At 36.4% G+C, this 25,080-nt stretch overlaps 1 protein-coding gene across 9 annotated transcripts in view; it reads right to left on the bottom strand.

Moving 5' to 3' along the window:
• Window positions 1–1,798: 1,798 nt before the first annotated feature.
• TUT4 (terminal uridylyl transferase 4) overlaps window positions 1,799–25,080 on the bottom strand; it is a 122,710-nt gene continuing 99,428 nt past the window's right edge. For 2 of the 9 annotated variants that reach the window (XM_028106784.1, XM_028106792.1), the window contains 11 exons: window positions 24,790–24,903; window positions 20,179–20,256; window positions 19,862–20,039; window positions 19,496–19,543; window positions 19,327–19,409; window positions 13,948–14,063; window positions 12,822–13,045; window positions 12,005–12,105; window positions 8,759–9,206; window positions 3,902–4,060; window positions 1,799–2,434 (listed from right to left, as the gene is read on the bottom strand). In XM_028106784.1, the coding sequence (XP_027962585.1) occupies window positions 2,346–2,434; window positions 3,902–4,060; window positions 8,759–9,206; window positions 12,005–12,105; window positions 12,822–13,045; window positions 13,948–14,063; window positions 19,327–19,409; window positions 19,496–19,543; window positions 19,862–20,039; window positions 20,179–20,256; window positions 24,790–24,903 (1,638 nt within the window). In that variant the 3' untranslated portion in view covers window positions 1,799–2,345. Of the gene's footprint in view, window positions 2,524–3,901; window positions 4,061–8,758; window positions 9,207–12,004; window positions 12,106–12,821; window positions 13,046–13,947; window positions 14,064–19,326; window positions 19,410–19,495; window positions 19,544–19,861; window positions 20,040–20,178; window positions 20,257–24,789; window positions 24,904–25,080 lie in introns of all 9 variants that reach the window. The other 7 variants (XM_088022427.1, XM_028106787.1, XM_028106785.1 and 4 more) reach the window with 7 other exon arrangements.

Here is a 25,080-nt window from a genome sequence, read left to right as displayed (position 1 = left end):
TTTGGTTTGTTTTTTTTAATAAATTGAAGGTTTATGGCAACCCTGCATCGAGCAAGTATATGGGTACCTTTTGTCTAATGGCATTTGACAACTTTGTGTCTCTATCACATTTTGATAATTCTCGCAGTATTTCAAACTTTATATTTGTCACGGTGATCCATGCCGTGGTTTGGGGGGCCACAAACCATGCCCATGTAAGACAGCAAACTTAATAAATGTGTGTGTTCTGATTGCTCTACTGACTGGCCATTCCCCTGTCTCCCTCTCCTTGGACTTCCCTATTCCCTGAGACACAATACTGAAATTAGGCTACTTTATGACCCTACAATGGCCCTAAGTGTTCAAGTGAAAGGAAAAGTCAATGTGGCAAACTTCACTGTCTTATTTTAAGAAATTGCCACAACCACCCCAACCTTCAGCAACCACCACCCTAATCAGTCAGCACTCATCTACATCAAGACCCTCCACAGCAAAAAGACTACAACTCACTGAAGCTCAGCTGATGGTTAGCTTTTTAGCAATAAAAGTAATGTTTTAATTAAGATGTACATTCTTGCACACTTAATCAACTACAGTATAAACATGAATTCAGTATGCACTGGGAAAATCAAAATAGGTGTTTGACTCACTTTATTGCAGTGATCTAGGACCTAACCTGCAAGACTTCCGAGGTATGCCTATATTTTAACACGAAAATATAGTGGGCCAGCTATCTCATTAACAAAACAAATGAGTGAACTCCATCATTTAGTAGGATTCTGAGAAATAATGAAGTTTTAATATGAAAAACTAACAGTAAATACACCTGATCTTAACATTTAATAAATACCTTTTCAGGACTGCAAATATGGCAGGAAAGCCCTCAACCTCCCGCAATAGATTTCAAGCATCTTCCAAGCTGGAAAATATGGCAAAAGCCCAGGTAGTCTCCTATTTAAGTAATGCATATCTGAGAAAGCAGAACAAAGATAATACACTGTCCTTAAAATACATTTGTATTTACTTACTCTGCAGATTTCCAAATCTATAGGATCATTTAGTCCAAAATCCCTGGCAAATAACTGGGGATTTTAGACAAAATGACCTCAACCTCAATGTACCAAAATACCACCAACAACACAAGTTTTAATTTCAACTATAATCAGTGATTATTGGTAAAAACCATCCTGGCAAGTGTGCATTCTGGGTAGTAAAAAAATTCAAAATGGATAGCCTGGCATATACTGGTACCTCAGTAAATTAATATCTTCCCACCACTCTAATTGCCAGTATCAGTCTCAGCGTTTAAAAACTCTCCTTCGAAAGATCTGTTTCTCTTTCCAACATAAAAGTGTGCTACCTTGGATTTCACTTTATTGTTTTGCACCTCAGTTTTCTCAATGATAGAATGGCGATAGCATATGTTTCTGTCAACTTCACTGGGTATTGTGAAGATCCAGTAAAATAAAAGACAAAAACAAGATCCTTGATCTCTAAAACTAAGTCTGTAATTTAGAATACTCTATTCATGGAGGGGCACCTGGGTGGCTCAGTTGGTTGAGCGTCTGCCTTTGGCTCAGGTCATGATCCTGGGATTCTGGGATCAAGCTCCGCATCGGGCTCCCTGCTCGGCAGGAAGCCTGCTTCTCCCTCTCCCATTCCCCCTGCTTGTGTTCCCTCTCTCGCTCTCTGTCAAATAAATAAATAAAATCTTAAAAAAAAAAAAAGAACACTCTATTCATGGAGAGTAAAACAAATGTCCTAATTGTTACATTATATTTCCATGATCTAACAACCATATGAATTAACCAAATTTGACTCTTGTCAAAAAGATTTATTAACTTAAAATAGAATTACTTCAAATACAGACAAAAACAACGTTCTGTTCAAGTTTGAGTATTTTCAATATACAAGAATGTAAAAGAAAAAAATTCTGAATCTTGACGTTGTAGTTTTATTTTTTTTTTTACCTTTTAAAAAGTTTTTGGCACTACAAGGTTCTGTAAAGAATAGAAGTGACAAATTTAAAACACATGAAAGTTTTTCCTAATTCTTAAGAACAATATATATAAAGTCTGAAGCAACCAAAGTATGAATACAGCTAATAGAAAATAAAGAATGTAATTTTTAAATTCTCTCTTTATACAATTCATCAAGATTAAACAAAACATAAAATTCCCTTAAAAATAGGGTAATAAAATAGATGAAATTTGTATCACTCAATTTGGTGATACTAGTAAAAACTATAGTTCATATTTATATACAAATAATACAGTCTTTAAAAACAGTCTTAGAATTTAAATAAGCTATCTAAACGTGTTAAAATTTTAAATCAGGACCTGATTTGTTTTGCTTTCCATTAAATGTCACTTTTTCTGCTGAATGTAACTGACATTGAGGTACGGATACCCTTGAGACAGCAGGATTGGCTGGTTGCTGTGCATCGGTAGACCAGCTGAAAGAAAATGGACTCGCATTACTCCGACACGTTTCCTCTTGGTGGGTGGGGACAACGCTCTCTACACCGACGGGTGGCACATCTGTCTGTTGGACACAACACAGACAGGAAACTGAAAGGCTTGTGCCTATTTATCTGACAACCCTTAGAATTTAACTTGTAGCTAGTTCTTTTTTTCTATTTATATAGTAAAGAGGAGATAAAGCATGTCAAACACATTTAGCAGGGGAAGGAGGACAGAAGGGAAATGTGGGTGTGTGAAAGAGAAGAGAAGTGAAGGGGAGGAAACAAGGGGAACAAGTTCACCAGGGAAGAGCTTCTGACTCCACCCACAACCCCACCGAGCCCTAAAAGGGTTTGTATGACCAAAAGTAACTTTCCTCAACCCCAGTTCTTTACTCAGAAGAATAAGCCCACCATACTCAATGTTCTGCCACTCTATAGTACAGGGATGTCCCAGCAGTACATGGGAGAGTTTAGGAACGCTTAAATGGAATCAAGTCTGAAATCTGTACCAGGGATTTCCCCTTAAAGTTATTTCATTCAGTCACATTTACTGAGTGCCTTTCTTTAATTTCTTGAACTCCTAGTTTAAGTGTAATAACTTTGACTCTAGTTTTTTAATTCCTAGGTTAACTAAGAGCTGAGGGCCAGACTCAGACTTTCCCTATTAGAACTAAAATACCTTTGAGGCAAGCAGGCTAGATAAAATGCTCCAAGTATTCCTTAGTTTGTAATATTCATTACTTAGATCAAAGCCATTATTGGTACATCAGCACCAACAAAATATAATGAATTCTAATGTCATTCAAGTCTTAGTTCAACAAAACGAATTTGGCTATGTCACTACTCAATTCAAAAACTTCTATTAGATCCCCACTATTTACTAAACTAGTCCCAAAAACTTCTTCATAATATGGTCTCAGCCTACCTTCTTTAACCTCATCACCTACACATCTTTCCCATTTACTTTATACTCTAGCCCTATTATTTTCTCCTTTTTTCTCATTATGCCAGACAAATATCATTGACTTTGCATATATTATTCCCTCAGCTAAGAACTCTCTTCACCTGTAATCTCTAAAAAATCTCTAGGGGAAAAAAAATCCTGTATCTCTTTCACAATCTAGTTCAAATGTCAAAACCTTGTGTGACTTGATCCTTGGTGTCCCTATCTCCTATTATATCTCTGCTAGGATAACATTAACTGATTCCCTCTAAGCTCCTATCCTTGTTTATTTTACATGTCTGGCTCTCCTAATAAAATGTGCATTAGGTATACAGGTTTTACTTAATTCTTGCTTGAACAACAAGCACCTAGCACAGTGTGACACACAGTATGCTCTCTCAATAAATGTTTATCGAATGCATAAAATTTTGCTCCTTGTTCCTGGCCTTCACATAGCTTCCTTGTCCCAGAACTAAACCCACCCAGCCGGTTAATGAATTTGTAAGCAACGGTACCTTGAGTATAGAACGGTTTGTTGGGCTGAAATCTGGCATTTCCCTGATGCATGAAGTTTTGATGCAAACCATAAGGCCACGAAGCTGGGACAAGAGGGAAATGGGGACGTGGTGCATGTTCCCAAGGAATTGGAGGATTTAGTCCTGGAAAGCCTGGCTCTGCATTTCAACAAGACAGGAAAGACATACTTTAAAACATCAGTTTGTTCATTTAAATTTCCTTCATTCCACAAAAATTTATTGAGTACCTACCACTGAACAAGAACAATGCTAAATGCAGAGGATACCAAATTTTTTAAAGAATCAAACACTGTAAATGTGCTCAAATTATTCATAAAAGAGACATACAAGAAGACGACATACAATAATATGTAGTCACTGCTATAACAGACAGGTGGAAGGTGTTCTAAAGAAGGGGCTAACACATTTGATTCAAGGATAGAGATGGTTTTTCTAAGATGATTAACTAAATTTTAAAGCACAAGGAACAAGTTAGGCAAAATGGGGCAAAGAAGGCACATTTTAGACAGAAGGAAGAGCATGGTTCAACAGCCAGAAACAGGAAAGCACAGCAAGTCTGGGAAGCTGCAAACAATCAGCGATACAGATAAAGGAATAAGGTAGGTAGTGATAAGAAAAAGTCTGGACAGGTAAGGTAGGATTTACATTTCAAAGAACTATAGTACATCATTAAGGAACTTATATTTTATCCTAAAGACAATGCCAACTATCTTAGAAACAACTATATCACGGCCTCGAAGGTGATTCTATTAGAAGCTAAAGCACTTGGTGTAATGGTTGAGAACTTGGGCTTTGGAGCCAACCAGGTTGATATTCAAATCCCAGTTTCAAAAATTACTAAGATTCAATTATGTACCTAAGGCTATTGTGAGGATTAAATTAGATAATAAAAAGTAATGTGGTTTACACAAGTTCTGGTATGTAAGTAGGAACTCAAAAAAAATGAGTGCTATTCTTTCTATGGCAAACCACCCCACAATCTACTTCCCTTTAAGATGTATCTGTAATCATGGAACACTACATCAAAAACTAATGATGTAATGTATGGTGATTAACATAATAAAAAAAATGGGAAATTTGAAAAAAAAAGATGTATCTGTAAGTACATCTTTCAAAGTACATCTTTTTTTTTTAAGATTGATTGATTTGACAGAGAGAGAGAGAGAGAGAGAGAGAGAGAGAGAGAGAGAGAGAGAGAGCAGGAGCACAAGCAGGGGGAGTAGGAGAGGGAGAGGCAGGCTTCCCACCGAGCAGGGAGCCCGATGCCGGGCTTGATCCCAGGACCCTGAGATCATGACCTGAGCCGAAGGCAGACGCTTTACAACTGAGCCACCCAGGCGCCCTTCCAATTACATCTTTTCAAAGTATTTACTAAATCCTCTGGATCATTTTTAGTTGCTTTTCTCATTCAGGATCATATGTGGCAGGAAATAATCTGAAAGACACTGTCCTCATTCACTAAACTTCCTAGTAGGAATGCAAATTAGGAGGTACCAGATAGGGAGGAGTACACAGCAAGAAAACTTAAAACCCATCCTGGCCACATTCTTAACAAGCTAGTTTTCTCAGGAGGTAAACAGAAAAACAAAGCAGCTGGTTCACTGAAAGTTCATAAAATCAAGTTACAACTAACAGCTGAAGCTATACTACAGGGTATATTTTTTTCTTTAAATGAGACTGGGTATACATATTGAGGTCCAGATCAATTGAGAAATGATGTTTGACATAAAAGGGTATTTCTTAGAATATATTACACTCTCCCTTGGCCATTTTTCACAAACAAATATTTTCGTAATACAAACGAGGAGAGAAAGGATTGCTAACACAACTGGAGGACAGAATCAGTAAGAGTTAAGGGCATCCTGCAAAAAGTGAGCTAAATTTAAAAATGGGGGGGTGAGTTAGCCAAGTTTTGGAGCAAAGCAAAAGGAGGTGAGAGTAGGCAAGAGAGATATAAGGGAGAGGACTTTCCATTAAGATGAACAAATTAAGTAAACAGGGATAAGAGACAGTATGGTATGTGGGATATTAATTAGTTCATTAAGGCTGAAAGAGATCAACTAGTGGTGGGTACAGGAAGGACTAAAACTGAGCCACTATAGCAAAGGGCAAGACACTGGGTCTGTGTTCATGGTTATATAACTCAGTAACTTACGATCATGGTACATGTCATGGCATATATACAATAAACATTTGTTGAATGACAGAAGCAGAGATCAGGTTAGAATAGCCATGTATGCCATATATCCTTTGACCTTGGAAATCTAAATGAGTTCCCACATTCTGGCATTTCTGCTCAGCACAATATATTATCTGTAATCAGAAGAGTTCAGAGATACCTCCTCCATCATGGTGCTCTAAAGCAATAGCCTATTTTTGTTTAAAAAGTACTAAAATTCTTTTTTGTTTTTTAAAGATTTTATTTATTTATTTGAGAGAGAGAGAATGAGAGATAGCACGAGAGGGAAGAGGGTCAGAGGGAGAAGCAGACTCCCTGCTGAGCAGGGAGCCCGATGCGGGACTCGATCCCGGGACTCCAGGATCATGACCTGAGCCGAAGGCAGTCGCTTAACCAACTGAGCCACCCAGGTGCCCAAAAAGTACTAAAATTCTTTTGAAAATTGATAAAGGGAAAAGAGTCAAGCTCAGTCTACTTTTCCTATACATACTATATTTCAAAATAATCAAGTAGTTAATAAGGAAAAGTTCTTTATAGAAGAATCACAAATAGTGAATAGAAAATCATTTTACAACCCTTAATGAACTAATGGTTATCAGCAATAATTATCAACAGCTACAATTATTATATAAAAATTAATGAGGAACTTTATAATGGATATCCAACTCATTGATCAATCTTAGATCACTAAAAGATAACAGAAAGTTCTTTTTGAAATAAGGGAACAGGAACCATACAGCACCAACGAAAAAGTAAAATTCTTACTAAAAAAAATAACCTGAATCTAATCCAGACTCTGGACCTACCTACCAATTTACAGGAAATATGGGCATTGAGGTACATTTCAAACAATGTCACAAAAATAAAATTCAGCCAACACTAAAATGTAGTTCTACAGTTTAATAAACAGTTTATATGGGAGCATATAACATATGGGGCTTTGTTTGAATTCTGATTCAAAAAAAGATAATTTTAGAAAAATAGGTAAAAATGAACAAGGACTGGGCATTAGAGGATACTGGGTATGGGAACAGTCTTATGTGTGTGTGTGTTTTTTTTTTTTTTAAGAAATAGAAACAAGTTTATACAGAAATTTGATGCAATGCCTGACATTTGATTAAATACTAAAGCCAAAAGCTTTTTTTTTTTTAAGATTTTATTTATTTATTTGACAGAGAGATAGAGCCAGAGAGCACAAGTGGAGGGAATGGCAGAGGGAGAGAGAGAAGCAGGCTCCCCACTGAGCAAGGAGCCTGACGCGGGGCTCAATCCCAGGACCCTGCGATCATGACCCGAGCCAAAGGCAGATGCTTAACCATCTGAGCCACCCAGGCACCCCCAAAAGTTTTTTTTAAATGAGGAAAAGGAGTGGGTCGCCTTGAGTGGCTCAGCCAGTTAAGCATCCAACTCCTGACTTCGGCTCAGGTCATGATCTTGAGGTTGTGGGATAAAGACGCATGTTAGGCTCTATGCTCAGCAGGGAGTCTGCTTGAGATTCTCTCCCTCTCCCTCTGCCTCTAAACCCCTAAAATAAATAAATAAATCTTTAAAAAAACAAAAAATAAAAGTAGTAAAGGAGCCAAGGACCAGCAAATACTGGTAACTGTTAAAAGCTGGGTAATGGGGGATAGGTTCATCATACTCTACTCTCTCTTTTGTATACATTTCAAATTTTCAATAATGGAGTTTTTAAAATAAAAATATTATTGGGGCACCTGGTTGGGCGTCTGACTCATGGTTTTGGCTCAGGTTGTGATCTAAGAGTCATGAGATCGAGCCCCATGTCAGGCTCCACGCTCAGTGTGGATCTGCTTGAGATTCTCTCTCCCTCTCCCTCAGCCCCTCCTACTTGTGCACTTTCTCTCTCTCTAAAATAAATAATCTTTTAAAAAATTATCAACTAAAAAGCTGGATATAAAACAAGATTTATGGTTTATCAAATATTTTAATTATGCAAATATTTTTTAAATGACTGGATCATAAGACACCTAAATATTACGTGGGAGTTATGTCTAGGAATTGAGAATATGTATTATATTTTATTATTTGTATGTTCTAAAATGAAAATGTATTTCTATAAATCAGGAAAAAACTAGAATTTTTTAATGCTACAAAATGTTACTAATATCTTTTTAAAGTATTGCTCCTTACTGGGAGATAGTAAGAGTCTAGGGCAAAGAGCACAGGTTTTGAAGAAAGAAATTGGTTTAAAATCTTCGATCTACTATGATTAATTATGAAAGCGTGATAATTAAGTTACTTAACCCTGCAATTTCCTCAACTATAAAATTAGTTTTAATAATACCCTACACCGAGCTGGACTGCAGTGAAAATTTAAAGTAACATTTATGTATATTACCTCATTTAATATTCACAACATCCCTGTGCCTTAGATGCTATTAATATCCCTATTTTAAGGATGAAACCAATGCACAAAAAGACTGAGCAACTGCCTAATGCCACATAATAAATGGCAGGGCTAGGATTCAAATCCAGACGGTGTGAATCCACAGCCCATACTCTTTATCTAATCCTATACTGCCCCTCATAAATATTGCTTGCCATTATTTTCCTCATATTTCTTTCCCCAAGTTCAACCAATAATACCAATCACCCATTTCTACAGACAGATGCAAAAGAAGAAAAGGAAGGGTTACCCGAATTCCCCACTGTACCATTGTTCACCAGGGAATTTGGAGCCACAGTACGAGGCCAGTGTCCATCATGAGAGGAGTTAGGGATCGCCACAGGTCTGGCAGCAGGCTGCGCAAAGATGATGCTGGGATCGTTCAGGCCAATATTGCTGGGGGCACTGCCTGGTGCAGAGTGGATCACTGGACCGTGGATAGGCCAGGATGGGGCAGGGATCTGGAGAGGGTGCATTGGCAACAATCCCATATTGTGCATGGGAGAATACTGAGCTGGTGGTGACTGGGGAAAGTTATACACAGGCATCTGGACCTGATGGGGGGGCTGGGCTCCCTGCTGAGGTGGGCCAAGTTTGGGTTGGGATCCTGGCTGGGATGGAGACTGAGTAATGGCAGCTGATTGGGAAGAGTTCTGTGGAAACGGCTGGGGCTGAGGAGAATAAGATGGTGAATCAGACTGCAAAGAGAAAAAGATAACATTTTAAAATTAATTTAAAAACATGTTAATGTTATAAAAGCAGAGATTATCTAAATACAAAATTATGGAGTTATTTTATTAGGACATTATAAACACAACTCTATGAAGTAAGAGCCTCATTTTACATGAAAATAAAATTTTCTCTGAGACCCTCAAACCCTCTCTGACATATATATTACCCTATAAACCTTTTTACTGTCCAAAGAAGAAAGAGCCCAGACGTCATTCCCATCATGCAGAACTCATATTCCAACTGTAACTAGACACTTATATCTAAATATCTCACAGCCACTTTGATTCAGTCCCTCAACAAGTTACTGAGTGTCAGTTATGTCTGGGCATTGTTCTAGGTATTAAAAATACAATACTAACATGTATGCCCTTGTGGAACTTAAAGTTTATGGGGGAAAGGAGAAAGAGCAGATGAAGAGATTACATAAGCAATTACAATCAAATACAACAATTACTCTGATAAAGAATGTATGATGTATAGTGTATAAGGAAATCCCAGACAGAGCAGGAATACCTCAATGTACTTTGGGAGGAGAAAAAGATAAGACGAATGAAAGTGGAAATCAAGGACAGCATCCCAGAGAAGTGACCTTTAAGTTGAGACACAAGGGTAAACAGCAATCAGTCTGATAAAAGAGGGAAGGGACAAAGGAAGGGGAGGAGTGTTTCATGCAAAGGGAACAACATGACTGAAGGTCTACAGGCTCATGAACACCTGACTTGAGTAACTGGATTCTGAAAGCAGCTTATTATTACTAGAGTATAAGGGCAGAGGGGAATAGCAGATATGAGGCTGAAGAACCAAAGGGGACAAGATAATGAAGGGTCCCATAGACCTTGTAGTTAAGACTTTATCCTGAGGGCACCGGGAAACCACTGAAGGGTTTCAAACTGGTCAGGAACATGATCAATCTGTATTTTAGAAAAATTATTCTGGCTTAATGGGAATGAAATAGAGAACACGGGGGTTGGGGGGGGCAGGGGGCAAAAAGACTAATAAGAATGATTAAAAGGCTAGCCCTGAGATGATGGTAACCTAGGCGAGGGAAATACAATATAGGGACAGAGAAGCAAACAGAAGTGAGCTATTTTTTACAGGTAGAAATAACAGGAGTTGGTGACTGATTTAGATGTGGGGGTTGAGGGAAAGGGAGTAGTTCTGGAAACTAGAGAGTAGGATCATTCAATGAGATGGAGAACACAGGAGCAAGAAGAAGCAAGTCTAGGAATTTGGAGAGAAGTATGTTAAATTCTAGACATGTTGAGGTTAAAGTGCTTTGTGAGGCATCAGAACAACAATGTCCATTAGACAGACTCTGACCCAAATCTCAGGTAAGAGAAAAGTGAGTGCTAAAGCAAAGGGTAAAAGTTAGAAGCAGCAGAGGAAAGTGGTTAGAGCACAGGTTTTGGAGACAGGGCCTGAGGGTTCAAGTTCTACTTCCAAGTATGTGCTGGGCTCAGGTAAGAAACTTAAATCTCAGTTTCTTCACCTGTAATGTATAAATAATAAGCAGAATCTATCTCATAGGTTTTTGTGTAGATTAACTAGGCAATACGTGTGGAAAATATAAATACCAAATTCAGGACAGTAGATACATTTTAGTAGCTAGGAAGGGATGGTAGGAAGGTTTTAAGATGGGAACAGCATCCAAGAGGAATGCACAGGGATTATTGACTATGGGTAATTTTTTAATAAAGGTAACACAATGTTAAGAACTGTTAAAGTATGGTGGTACTACATGGATGTTTATTATTTTCTCTACTTTTTCAATATTTTATTATAAGAAACAGGAAAAAAGATATATATGGCATACAGCAATCAACAGTGTTAGCTATTATTATTGTTATATAACATTTATGAAGATGTCAGGACCATAGTATGTATACAAATATTACAGGTGGGGTTAGTGGGCTCCTAAATGTTGTTCCAAGACTCTCCCTATATTGATCTTCAAATGCTGTAAGAATTTTTTCTAAAACACAGATCATACCAAATTCAGCATGTTTAATAGTTAACAGCTTTGAAGCTACCTAGACCTGGGTTTGAATCTTTTAATTTCTCTTATTCTCAGCTTCCCAATTTGTAAAACTTGATCATACTAATACCTACCACTTCGCATGGCCACCCGAAGGACTAAGTGTGAAGCACCAAAGCACAGTATCAGGTTTAGAGTAAGAAAGCATTCAATTAGTACTGAATTAATTAATTTAAGAAGTGCAAAGTGAATACAGATTTACACAAAGATTAAGAGCAACTCAGCAAAGTTAATATGAAACTTGTGAATCTGAAATCCAATTTAATACTCTTCTTTCACAGGATGTATGTCACTAGGTATTCATATCAGCTATGAGAAGACACATAAAAGCTTCAAGAAAGTTCAATGCCATGCATGTATTGCCCTAACATATTAAACCCCTAACACATCTCCAATTTTTGTGTCTATTTTTATAAATGTTGCTGATAATCTGCCACTAGGGAAAGCCTGAAACCTCAATTACCTTATTTTAACCAATCAACAAATACATTAGATAGTTATCTTATTTTACAAATAAGAAGGCAGGCTCAATGAAGTTAAGTAGCTTCCCCACAGATAAAAACCCAGATCTGCACTACTCCAAAGGTAATGCTCATTCCATCTCATGTGCCTAGCAGGAACACCTCTACAAAGCACTGTGTTATCTGGATGACTATATTTGCCAGTTTAAAAGATCAATCCAATCTATCTTTCTACCAAAACTAATCCATTTGCAGGCAGAGTACTTACACATTCTGAGGACTGTCTAGTCCTTATGGACTGATCACCCTGTTGCTGGGCTGAACCAGCCACCTGCTGGGCATTTACAAGGTTGCGGACCAGCTGGGCTGCTAAGAGAAGACATCAGAAAGAAAATCAATAGATAAACAACAGAGAAATGACAATCAATAACTCCCTTCCTCTGTTAAAGAGTCTCAAATCCCTCTGAGATTGTATAAACTTGGGACTTTTTATTATGTTTGTGAAGGACTTGTAACAACTAATTTTTTTAAAGCTATTTCTCAATCTTGCAAATCACTAAAAAAATATACTGGTGGTAGAAACAAGAACAAAAAGACAATTACTCCTTTCTAAAGGAGACGACATATTTAAGAAAATACCTTCTGCAACAAGAATCCGAGTAACTGGAAATCATCACTTCTAAAATACTCTAATTTTTCTTTCATTAAACTGTCATTTGGGTTTCTAATTCTTAAAATTACAGATCTCCCTCTCACATAAGAGGAATGGGAAGAGATATAATTTCTCCTGTATATGTTTCCAGAAAAAAAAAATTAACTTTTATTATCTTTTGATAGTGAAAGAATAAAGAAGGTAACTCAAATCCGAAGAATACTTAAAGGGAGTTTACTGAATACAACAGACTAAGACCTATTATGAACATGAGTACTGTTCAAAATAAAAGACTATCTAAATTTTCTAGAAATTATAAGGTCCAAAATCATATTGCTAAGTTTGGAATAGAGAGTAATCAGAGCCCTTAGAATGACATCAACACAAATGACCTTATTTCTACCAAAAACTGTTTTTGGCCTTTTCTATTTACCTGCCACACTGCTATTCCTCTGACGGGCCAGCTTGACCTCTGGGCACTCCCTTCGTACATGTCCTGCATCTCCACATATAAAGCATCTGAGGTCTCTGGGGTCTCTAAACTCTCGAGTGTCGTGGAGGTCTCGGGGGTCAACAAGGTCTCGGGAATCTTTCTCCTCTTCATTCCCATCCTTCTCTTCTTCACTGTCTTTCTTCTTTAGTCTAAACAGTAAACTGCTGATACCAATAATGTGGGGCTAGGGACTTGTAAACTGAATGAATCAGAGAACAAACTAAACTATACAAAAGTCTCACAATAAAGGGATTAACATGCCCATTGTATCATGCACTTTTTTTAAGGCAAGGGAACTCACATTTAGAGTACACCTACTCATATGGCAGAAACTGGGTATTCCAGTAGTTTTATAATACAATATCAAATTAGAAAAAAATTTTAACATTGAATATTTTAATCTTATAACAATCCTTAGAGGTTGGTATTTATTATCTCCATTCTACAGAGGGAGAAGCTGATGCTTAGACCAAGTGTCTTCTCTAAATTTAAGTCAGTATATAGCACTGATGGAACCTAGGAGTTAGATCTGTCTGAAAAGTTCTAAGCTCTTCATATTAGGCAAGGCTTAATAACTAAAAAAAAGGATTTTCCTGGCCTATTAAAGAGACTATATAAAATACAATAAAGTTTATTTCATAAATATATTTTGAGGGGTGTGGACGATGTATATTCCTCAAGGTATATATTATATATATATATATAGGTATGCCTCAATTATATTTTAATTACTGATTTGCAGGACTATGAGGTACTCAGCAAGAACCCCATGACTTGGTCATTTTTTTTCTTGGCTCCTGGCACAGTTCCCAGTAGAGTAGGTGTCAATAAATGCTTCTTCAATTAAAAAAACAAAAAAAAACTGAATGAATAAGTGAACAAATGAATGAGATACCAGTGTGCCACAAAAAAATCTCACTCTATTAACAAAATTCCACTCCAATATACATTTTACCTAATGTCAAATTTAAAGCCTAAACCTTCTTAAACATGTATGAACAGTTATAGCTACAATTGGCCTCACATTTATTTTCCCTGTAATGTTGATATATAATCATTTGCCAACCTTCTCCTTTTAGGGCAGTCTTTCATGTAGTGGCCTATTTTTCCACACACACGACAACATCGATCATTGGGAGCCAGTTCTCCATCTGTTAATACTCGGGAATCAAAGAAGTACTCCTAGGGAGAAAATAAACCTTTACTAGGAAAAAAAACACTATGATTGTGGAATCCAACTAGAAAGAAGACCAAGATGTAAAAGTGGTTTTAAAAAAAGGAAATGGGGTGCCTGGGTGGCTCAGTCGGTTAAGCGTCTGGCTTAGGCTCAGGTCATAATCCCAGGGTCCTGGGATCGAGCCCCGCCATCAGGCCATCTGATCAGTGGGGAGCCAGCTTCTCTCTCTGCCTCTGCTGTTCCCCCTGCTTGTGCGCCCTCTGTCAAATAAATTTTAAAAATCTTAAAAAAAAAAATTATCATCACTGGGGCCCCTGGATGGCTCAGATGGTTGAGGTTCCAGCTCTTGATTTCAGCTTAGGTCATGATCTCAGGGGTCGTGGGATCCAGACTCCAGCTGGGCTCTGCACACAGCAGGCAGTCTGCTTCTCTCCTTCTCCCTCTCCCTCCACTCCTCCCCCTGCTCTTTCTCTCTCTCTCAAATAAATAAAGGGGAAAAAAAAGAACCATCATTATCAATATCAGGGGTTGCTAACAGTACTAACCACTTTACATCCACATTATTTCTTCATTCATCTGTGGCATCTTTGCATAGTAACTCAATAGATACTATTTTCATCCTCATTTATAGATGAGGAAATAGAGGCTCAGAGAGTTCGAGTCAATTGCCCATAGTAAAAAAAGCTGGTTAAGTAAGCAGGATTTAACGCTAAGTTGGTCTGACTACAAATCTCATGTTTTCTGCCTTACCAGGCTATTTCTACAAAAGAATTATTCTCTTTACAAAAGAGCTCTCTGCCAATAAAACAATCCTCTGGTTTATTTAAAATATGATTGGATTTGCATATAACATTTCAAGAACATATAACATTATATAAAGCAGGGTACAGCTAAAGAGCAGGTAGAGAACCAATACAAAGTAAATCATTTTCCCAGGTTTTAGAAGTACCAGGATCATTTTTCCTTTATCCTACCACCTAGCATATTCTTCTAAGCTTTAGCTCAGTTTTGTTTTGCACTATCACAAAGACTAGTTTGTCCTAACAGTACCTACATCTCTGGAAGGCAAGAGAACATGTCTGCTTAGCACTCTTCAAATCTATCTAAAGTCAAAGACAAAAGTATAAGAGATACACCTACTAGGATGGCTGTCATAAAAAGAGAAAGGATGTAGGGCGCCTGAGTGGCTCAGTTGGTTAAGCGACTACCTTCTGCTCAGGTCATGATCCTGGAGTCCCTGGATCGAGTCCCGCATCAGGCTCCCTGCTCGGCGGGGAGTCTGCTTCTCCCTCTGACCCTCCCCCCTCTCATGTGCTCTCTCTTTCTCTCATTCTCTCTCAAATAAATAAAATCTTAAAAAAAAAAGAGAGAGAGAAAGGATGTAGATGAAATGGAACAGTTTGGCAGGACCTCAGAAAGTTAAACATAAATTTGTCAAAATGAACCGGCAATTCTACTGTTAGGTATATACCCAAAAGAAATGAAAACACATCCAAAAAAAATTTGTGCACAAATATTCACAGCAGCATTACTCATAAGAATGAAAAAGTAGAAACTCAAATGTCCAACAAAGGTGATGAATGGATAAATAAAATATGATATATTCCATTTAATGGAATATTGTTCAACCATAAAAGGAATGAAGTGGTGATACATGCTACACCATGAACAAACCCTGAGAACATTAGGCCAAATGAAAGCAGCTGATCACAAAAGGCTACATATTTTATGATTCCATTATATAAAATGTCCACATAGGCAAACCTACAGAAACAAAAAACAGATCAGTGGTTTGAAGAGTGGGAGAGAGAAGGAATGTGGAACGACTGCTAATGGGCACAGGGGTTTCCTTCAGAGAGAAACAAAATGTTCTAAATTAGATTGTGGTGATGGCTGCAGAATCCTGTGAATATACTATAAACCAGTGAATGAACTGCTCACTGTATATTTGTGAATTTCATTCAATATAAGTTATAACAATAAAGCTGTATTGTTAAAAAAAGATGAAAGATGTAATTCTTCACATTTATTATTGAAGAAACCAATAGAGCTAATTAAAATCCTCATCATCATATTTTCTGCCAAGACAAAACAAAAGCCTTTGTCAACCTAGGAATCATCCTCAACTTGTTCTCCTTCACCCATCGCCTCTAATTAATCACGTTAAATCCATTTTCTTCCTCAATTTCTCTTTAATCTACTTTTCTCCATTCTATCATCCCAGTTAAGGTGGCCTAGACCTGAGGGCCAGCAAACTTTTCCTGTAAAGGGCCAGAGAGTAAATATTTTAGGTTGTGACGAAATTGAAGATACTGTATAATACTTACATAATAAGAGAAAGCAAATTTACACTAAATTTTTATTGAAGAATTTCAAAATATACTAATAATAATTGAGTATAATTTTTTTGTAATGTAAAGGTTACTAAATAGAAGAAAGAAATTCTTTTTTTAAGATTTTATTTATTTGACAGAGAGAGCAAGAGAGCACAAGCAGGGGGAGCAGCAGAGGGAGAGGGAGAAGCAGACTGCCCTATGAGCAGGGAGCCCAATGCGGGGCTCAATCCCAGGACCCTGGGATCATGACCCCAGCCAAAGGCAGACACTTAACTGACTGACCCACCCAGGTGCCCCAAGAAGAAAGGAATTCTTTCTGGAAGAGACATTTCACTTAACTGAGGTTCAAAATTAGTGTTCCCTATCATTAAAATCAATAGAAAATGTTCATCTGTTAATGCTAATCTGCACATATATTTTATATATTTCATCTTTGAAAATGTTTTTCACAGATGGAAAATTGAAGATTCAAGGTAAAGAATTAGACCTAGAGTGCAAATGAAGGACTAGTCTCTGATAAAGAAAATGTATCTGTAGATGCAGGCAGATTTATAGATTTACAGAAAGTTGAAGGAATATCTGATACTATCTTTGTCTCATAGGGAAAATCTCTAAGAGTGAGAAGGGCAGAAGTGAAAAGTGGGACACAAAGTGCAACAGGTATTGAATTTTGAGTACAATAAAATCTGAATTAGTTCTTATCAAATAGGATATACAGGTAAGTAAAGAAAGGTATTAAGAATGTCAGATGTTACTGAAAGTCTAATTTAGGCTGGTAAACACTATAGTTGTATTATATAAATAAACCACCTAGCTTTAGGACCATTTTTCATAGTGCTTAGCTGCCAAAGCATAGACAGATGGTAGCTAAGGTGAATTCATGTAAGGCTGAACACATAAGGGTGCAAGAGAAGGACAATGGTACCAAGGAATTTAAAGTATATGCCAGAGAGCACACCAGGAAATCTAAGTTAAATGGGAAGAAAAATGAAGACAGATCGCTGACAGACGCAAGAATAAGTGTCAATATAGTAGAGGATCTAATGATGTAGAAGAATAGTTGAAGAGGGAATATGTGAGTGAGCAAAAAAGATGAATAAATAGAAAATATACTTGTCTTCATTTTCATTAGTGTAGGAATGAAACACATCTACTTTGTATGCCTACAAGCCTAGTTGGTACATAGCAGAGAAATCAGTACAAAGTAGGAATTCAGGGATGCCTAAGTGGCTCAGTCAGTTAAGCGTCTGCATTCGGCTCAGGTCATGATCCCAAGGTCCTGGGATCGAGCCCCACATTGGGCTCTCTGCTCAGTGAGGAGCCTGCTTCGCCCTCTGCCTGCTGCTCCCCCTGCTTGTGCTCGCTCTCTCTTCCTCTCTCTGACAAATAAATAAAATCTAAAAATAAACAAAAAACAAATAAAAAAACAAGGAATTCAATAAATATGTGTTGAAACAATATATTTTACTATGGAAAGTATAAGCATGAAAGACTTTAAAGGATATTTTCTACAATATCAGTTGTAACACTGATATAATAAAAACAATCTAAATGTCCATCAAAGAAGAAGAGTTAAGCTAGTATAAACAAGCCATAGAATACTATATATTGACTTTTAAAAAAGAAAGAAGTAGTCAAAAAATGGTTAGCAGACTCATAGGCCCTTTCAGATAGGCCTCAAACTGATTTTTGGTCGATATTCAAGACCAAAGACTGATATCTACTAGTCGATTATATTATTATACTGAGTTATTAAGAGTTACTAAAATTTTGTATTCATAGACTAAAATTACCACATTTGCAGTTTACTAAGGATTCTAATATTCTACTAAAAAGTCTGACAACATGAAACCGGTAGGTTCCTATAGAACATATGCACATATATACATTAATAGTTGGAATTCCCACAATTTTCAGGTAAAATGTTTTATCAGTGCATCATCAGATTTGTTTTGATCTATGCTCTCTTCATTTATTTTTTAATTAGTATGTTAGTAAAATCATTGTTGGATTTTCCTTTTGTTTGACATTTGATACAACTTCTGTGTCATTTCAAATTTTACTATTATTTTCTTTCTCTCCAATATAATTATTATCACCCCCCCCCAAGAGGCAGGACAATAAAAAATGTCAAGAATCAGTGCTACAAGGGAAAAAAGCTGTAGATTTTTCTGCTTTTCTTACCCTACATCCCAAAGAAAGAGTGTGGAAACTGTACTGAACAAGATCAAGGATATTTGTTATGCAATAGTAGAGACACAGTTTCTCTCTTGAGATTGCTTCTCTTGGAAGTTTCTTTCTCTGTGAAATTTAGACCTCCTCCCATTAGAAAGCAAGCAAAAAACAGAGCGAGACCAAGAGGAATGGGAACTACTATGCCACCCAGTTCAGGCAAAAGGAATCCTCTCAGCTCCATGCCATCACATTCAGTTACCAGGGCTACACCAAAATTAGAGCAGAAGCCTCAGCAAGTAAGAAAGTATTTCTTTGGTGTTGTCCTCTCTCTTTATATTTTCATCAAGATTTCTAGGGATGGAAGAGGGGCATGGGGCAGCACCTCAAATTCAAAATTTAAGGATACTGACTCCTGACTACCTTCATTCATTCAACAAATCCTTATTTGGTACATCCAATGTGCCATCTTAATAGGTACTGGAGATATGATGGTGAAGAGACATAATAGACCCTTGTCCTCATGGAGCTATAGTCTAATGGGGGAAGACAGAATTAAACAAATAGATACACAAAATTTAGCAAATAGATACCTCATTATGAACTATGATAAGTGCAATAAAAAAAAATATAAGGAGTGTATAATCATCTCTTTCTCCTGTTTCTAACACCAACTTGGAAATAGGATAAGGCTTCCTATACCACAAAAAAAGCAGTTCTATATGAAAAAAGATTCAGAATCCAAATTATGTAAACTTACGGCTTCTCTGCCAATGAGTGGGTAAAAGGGGGTACCAAAAAGTTTCCTTCCATTGATAAATGCCTTCATGATAAAATTGGTCACTGTTGAAAAAAGAAGAAAAAATAAAGATGCAGACCTTAATGTGTAAAAGCTTTAAAAACAGGGGATTTCTGTATTTAAAACTTACTTTTTCTAGAAACTCCAGCACCAAGGTTATGATTCAAGTCAAAAGGATCTAGAAAAGAAATATTTATTTTTTAATTAAGAATTCTGTTCACTGTAAAAAAATATACATACAAGCCATAACTAGAGAGTAGCACTATGTAACTCAAACTATTCAAGTCAGCAAATTATTCTTCTAAAATTACAGATTAAAAAAGATAGAAATTGGGGCGGAGGGAAAAAAATAATAAAAGGACAGAAACATAAAAATGAAGAGGAAAAATCTTCCAAATTCTAATGTGCTTTCAGTCTTCCCTTCAATTTCCTTGCCAAATGAAACTGTAGCTTTTTGTTTTGTTTTGTTCCCCAGTTAATGTCAGCTAATGATTACCTTCAATTGCAATGCATTTGGATGTCCACTGCTTCTCAAAAGTTGTCAACAGCTTTTTCTGCCGAATGCTAATTACATATTCCTTGAAATCAAACTCTTCAGTATAGAAGCGAAGCAGTCCCAACCAAAGCTCTCCTAATGTTTCTGTGTTCTTTCCAAGTGAAGGTAAACGTTTTTTCTTATAGGTAAGAAAAAAGACAGAGATGTCTGTACTTACTCAAAATATGGAACACAAATATAAGTAAAATTATTAAATTATGCAAATCCTAACACATATCAGTGAGCATTCTATAACATAAAGACTATGAAAAAATTACCAGTTCTTCTGTTTTATCAAAGAAAAATGCATTCCATCCATCAACCATTCTCTGTGGAATCTGTTTTCCATCAAAGATCTGTAAAAACAATTTTATCGTTAGATTTTATGTCCTCTTATGTAAACGCCTAAGTATCCTTATATCATTTTAGAATGTACCTATAAGAGATATTGAGATACTTCTTTCCAAAAGGAACATGTCAGGATAGTATAATTTGATGCCAAGTTATTAATGAATAAAATGTATCTGGAAGATCAAAGCTGGGAAAGGATATCTTAAGAGCTTGAGACTCTCCAAATGACACATTTGATGTTATCTACTTGGCCTGTCAAAACGCATCCAGCCCAAGACTAATGAAGTAAAACTAAAGAAAAAAAAAAACAAAAAAAACAATGAAAACCACATTTTCATCAATGGATCACAGATGTAGAAATACATAATACCTATTGATTTGTATACCCAAAGGAAATCAATGGAACCACTTGTTTTGGGGACAGGCTCTAGTACTTTTAATCAGTTATTTGTATGAGATGATGCCGAAAAGCCCCTGGGTATTGATTTCTTTAAAGAGAAAATTAGGTAGCTTTTCCTGACATCTTGATAAAAACTGTAAAATTTTCATGATTAATTATGAATAATAATCCACTGTCCTGAGGAAAGGGAAGGGGGAGTAATGTTACTTTACTAGAAGAAAAGTATCCCTTAAGATGAGTTCTTTAAAAAAGAAAATAGTTGCAACAGGTTCACAGTCAGCAGACCTCATTTCTAATCTTAGTCCTGCCTGGCAGTGATTCTAGACAAGAGAATTATCCTCCTAAACCCTTCACTGTTTTCCCAATGAAAATAAGAGATTAATTAGGTCAGTTGATTTTCAAATTTCATTTTTCTTTGAAGCTGTAGAATCCTTTCCTAAAATGGAACCTTCCTGAAGCTTAAAGCAGATAAAAGTAGAGGTACTTTAACAGAATCCTAAGTGGAGAAAACATACCCCATTTTTTCCATATCTCACTTCTCACACATACACTAATAAGCCCCTAGAGCTTACCAGAAAATACTTTAAAACCATCAGATAAGGTGGTCCCCATCACCCCTTCCATTTTAGATGGCACAGTGATTTACAAAATTAACATTATCTGGCCCCTCTAATATCACTCTCAGGTTTAAGTTCCTTGTAGGCAAAAACTGTAACTTGGAGCCAAAATTCCTACTTATATCAAAGCCTGCTATTTATATAGAGAGAATACATACTTAATACATGTTTGTTGAATGAATATATTTTACTCTGGAAGCATGTTTACAAAAAGATGAAGTTTCCAGAAACTTAGGCTAAGAAGTTGCCTTTTTTTTTTGGAGAGTGTGCATGCAAGCGTGCATGAAGGAGGAGGGGCAGAGGGTGAGAGGGAGAGACTCTCAAGCAGACTCCCACTGAGCATGGAACCCAATGCACTGCCGGATCTCACAACCCTAAGATCATGACCTGAGTCGAAATCAAGAGTCGGACATTTAACTGAGCCACCCAGATGCCCCAGTTGCTTTTTATATTTATATGTAACTTAAATACAGTTATCATTTATCTACCATAAATTCTGACACTTCATAAAACAAAAAAGGGAGAGCATGGCAATTAGATATTGATAAATACAACAAATCTTGCCCTGAAAAAAGAAATGAAGATACTAAAGAAACCAAAGTGTAATATTTTGCCATTATAGAATATTTTACCCTTACAGATGCTATTATAGGTAATACACGGGAATAATATAAGCTACGTCATTATACCTTGATTCTTTTTAATATAATTCTTATTTTTGATTAACAACTATGACCCAATATGTTGGCTGATAACACAGTGAAGTGGACCCTGTGGGCCTTGGAAGGTATTTAATCACTGATTTGCCCTTTTTTTAATCAGTTCTCATATTTCACTTTCTAACTTTCCACTGTTTCAGCCCTTAGAAGGATAACTGCTATCCCCCCCTTTCTCTTACACACACAATTTCTCTTTCCATTTCTCTCTTCTCTTTCTCTCAACACCAATCATGCTCTACTTGAGTAGTGACCTCTCAGTCCTCCCTGTAAAACCTCGTGAACAATCATATTTGTACAAGGAGTGATTCTGTATGTTTTCCATATTTACTTTCACATTTAATTGTAGTATTTTAGTATCTGCTGCTATATTTAAACTACAATATTTAAATTTTTCAGTTGTGGTAAAATACACATAACAAAAATGATTATGATGGTAAATTTTACAAGTGTTCAGTTCAGTGGCATTAAGTACACTCACATTGTTGTGTACCATCATCACCATCCATCCACAGAATTTTCATTTTGCAAAAATGAAACTGACACTATTAAACAATAATTCCCTGTTCCTCCCTCTCCTAGCCCCCGAAAACCACCATTCCACTTTCCATCGCTATGAGTTTGACTACCCTATATAAGTGAAATCATATAATATTTAGCCTTTAGTGACTGGTTTACTTCACTTATCACTTAGCATACTGCCCTCAAGATTCATCCATTCAGTTGCAATTTTTAAGCTAATATAAGCTAAGAAAACATAGAAGTTCATAATATCAAGTGTAGTTAACACTCCCTAATCCTCTCTTAGTACTTTTACGTGAAAATTTATTTTTACTCATGATTTTCTAGAATACAGCAAAATCATTCTGCTTAGGAAAGCTCCTTTTGACCTAAAGAACTCTGTATTGTTAACCATGAAAAATACACTTAGCAGAGTCTTACTTATACCCAGTCGCTTCAAGTCTAGGTTCAATTACAAATGGAGTCAAAGATCAACAGCTTCATTAAACATATCCTTACCCTTAAAAGTTGATCGATGTCAATGACCAATACTTAAATGATGCCAGAGCAATGGACAATGGGGTCCCATATGATAAGCAAAAAAGGCCAGAAGCAAAAATCCATATATCATCAGTTCATATGTATCACAAAGCCCCCCACAATCAGAGCTCATTATGATGGAAAACATTCCATGGACTGTCTCTCATTTCATCAAGCACTGTTAAGCAGATAATGGGAGAGTTCTTGAAGTTGGCTACTGCAGTCCTGCCTACATTTTTCCAATAATAATATTAATACAGCTGCTAATGATAGTAGTAATAATAATGATAAAGCAAGCACCATTTATGAACACCTACTTTAGCACTTACTATATAATTCAAGGGCATTTGATTTCTCTGTTCCTTATACCAACACTGAAATAATACTATTATTACATTATTACTGTTGATGGAACTCAGACTAGTGGCAGTCAGGCATCTTAGTGAAGGCCACAATGTCAGAATTAGAATTCAGACCACATATCTCTAGCTCCAAAATCATGCCCCGCTCTTTCCTGAATGGCTCCTCAATCGTGGGTAGTAGAATTACCCACAAACCACCATGAAAATAAAACTCGTGTGCCACTTTAGTTTATCATAATATTCTGTCAAAGTCAGAGCAAATCATAGTAAACGGCTGCTATGATATTCCTGTGTAATAATGCATTTAAATTACCCAAATTTAAAGTCTTAACAACAGTTAGACTAATACAGAGAATGACCCTGGCCTTGTCAGGCCTCATGAATTCATGTTAAATTTTAAATATCCTACTATATACAACCTAGTTAAAAACCACATCACGCAACACAGATTCAGCAACTTAAATTTTTCTGCCAGGAAAGGATATTTGAAATTTTTGTTTCTTCTCTATTGTTAATTTAAAAGGGGGAACAAATGCTGCTATAAGTACATGGCATTCATTAGAACTTATTAAAACTTACTAAGGCCATCTGACATCCACCATATGGCTTGCTTATTCTGTGATTTTCTTCTCTGCCATGACTACTGGTTTGTGTAAAGTCAGAATATGTGATTTGCCAAATAATTCTGATGCTTCTCTCTGACCTCAAAATAATCACCTTTCTAAGATATTAGAACTGGATTCTCCCTAATGCTTGCAAATATACTTTGTGCCAGGAATGAGGAGGAATAGATGATTAAGAACTCCTTTAAACCTATTTCACAGAGTATAAATTGGCTACAAAAAGGGAACCCATGAGTCACCAAATCTGAATGAATAGGAGTATAATGTTTCTTCTAATGTACATTCTTAGGCTTAATGCAATTTAACATGACCTTACAGAAATGAGGAAGAATTTTCTTGGGTTTTCTCTTAACCAAAATTCACAAAGTTGACCAAAGTATACACAAGAATATACTAAAGTTCATTGCCAGGCAGGAGCAGAGAGAATATTATGGAGAGAAGAAACTTTATATTTGCATCTGAGAGACTATAATGTATGAGTTCATGGATGGCTATAATACTTTCATAATCACTTGTAGCATTCTAAGACTATGAAATACAAACACACTACAAAAGATATTCAATAGTTTTGTTTATCTAAAATTCCTTTGGTAGTCTATATTCTCCCATAATGAATTTTTCAAAAAGATTCATTATGTGATTATATCATTAAGGGAAGAAGAAAACTTAGGATGTCCACGCTGGAAAAATCCTTCATGACCTGATAACTGATCAAGATCTTCTGTGTTTAGATTAATGTTTTCAAAAGAAACTCCTTTACAGTTTTCTTAAACACCTACCTCTTGTAGAACTGGGATAACAGGTGGTTTTCTCTGCTGCAGAAAGTACAGCACCATAAGGATATAAGCATATGAAGATAAACTTCCCCTAGAAGCATCTCCAATGTCACATCGCTAAAGAAACATAACAATGATTGAAAATAAAACTTCAGAATCTTATTCCATGCAGAAGTACTGACTACTTTGAGATACTACTTTTTTTAACCCATCAAACTGTCAAATATCCAAAAGTTAAATAACAAACTATTATGAGGATGGGTAAACAGGCACTCTCATAACAATTACAGACGA

This window comes from Eumetopias jubatus, unplaced genomic scaffold (genome assembly GCF_037043125.1).
Source record: "Eumetopias jubatus isolate StellerSeaLion01/CBP00866 unplaced genomic scaffold, mEumJub1_p1.0 scaffold_4, whole genome shotgun sequence".
Classification (NCBI taxonomy): domain Eukaryota; kingdom Metazoa; phylum Chordata; class Mammalia; order Carnivora; family Otariidae; genus Eumetopias; species Eumetopias jubatus.
This window is presented reverse-complemented; position numbering and strand designations above follow the sequence as displayed.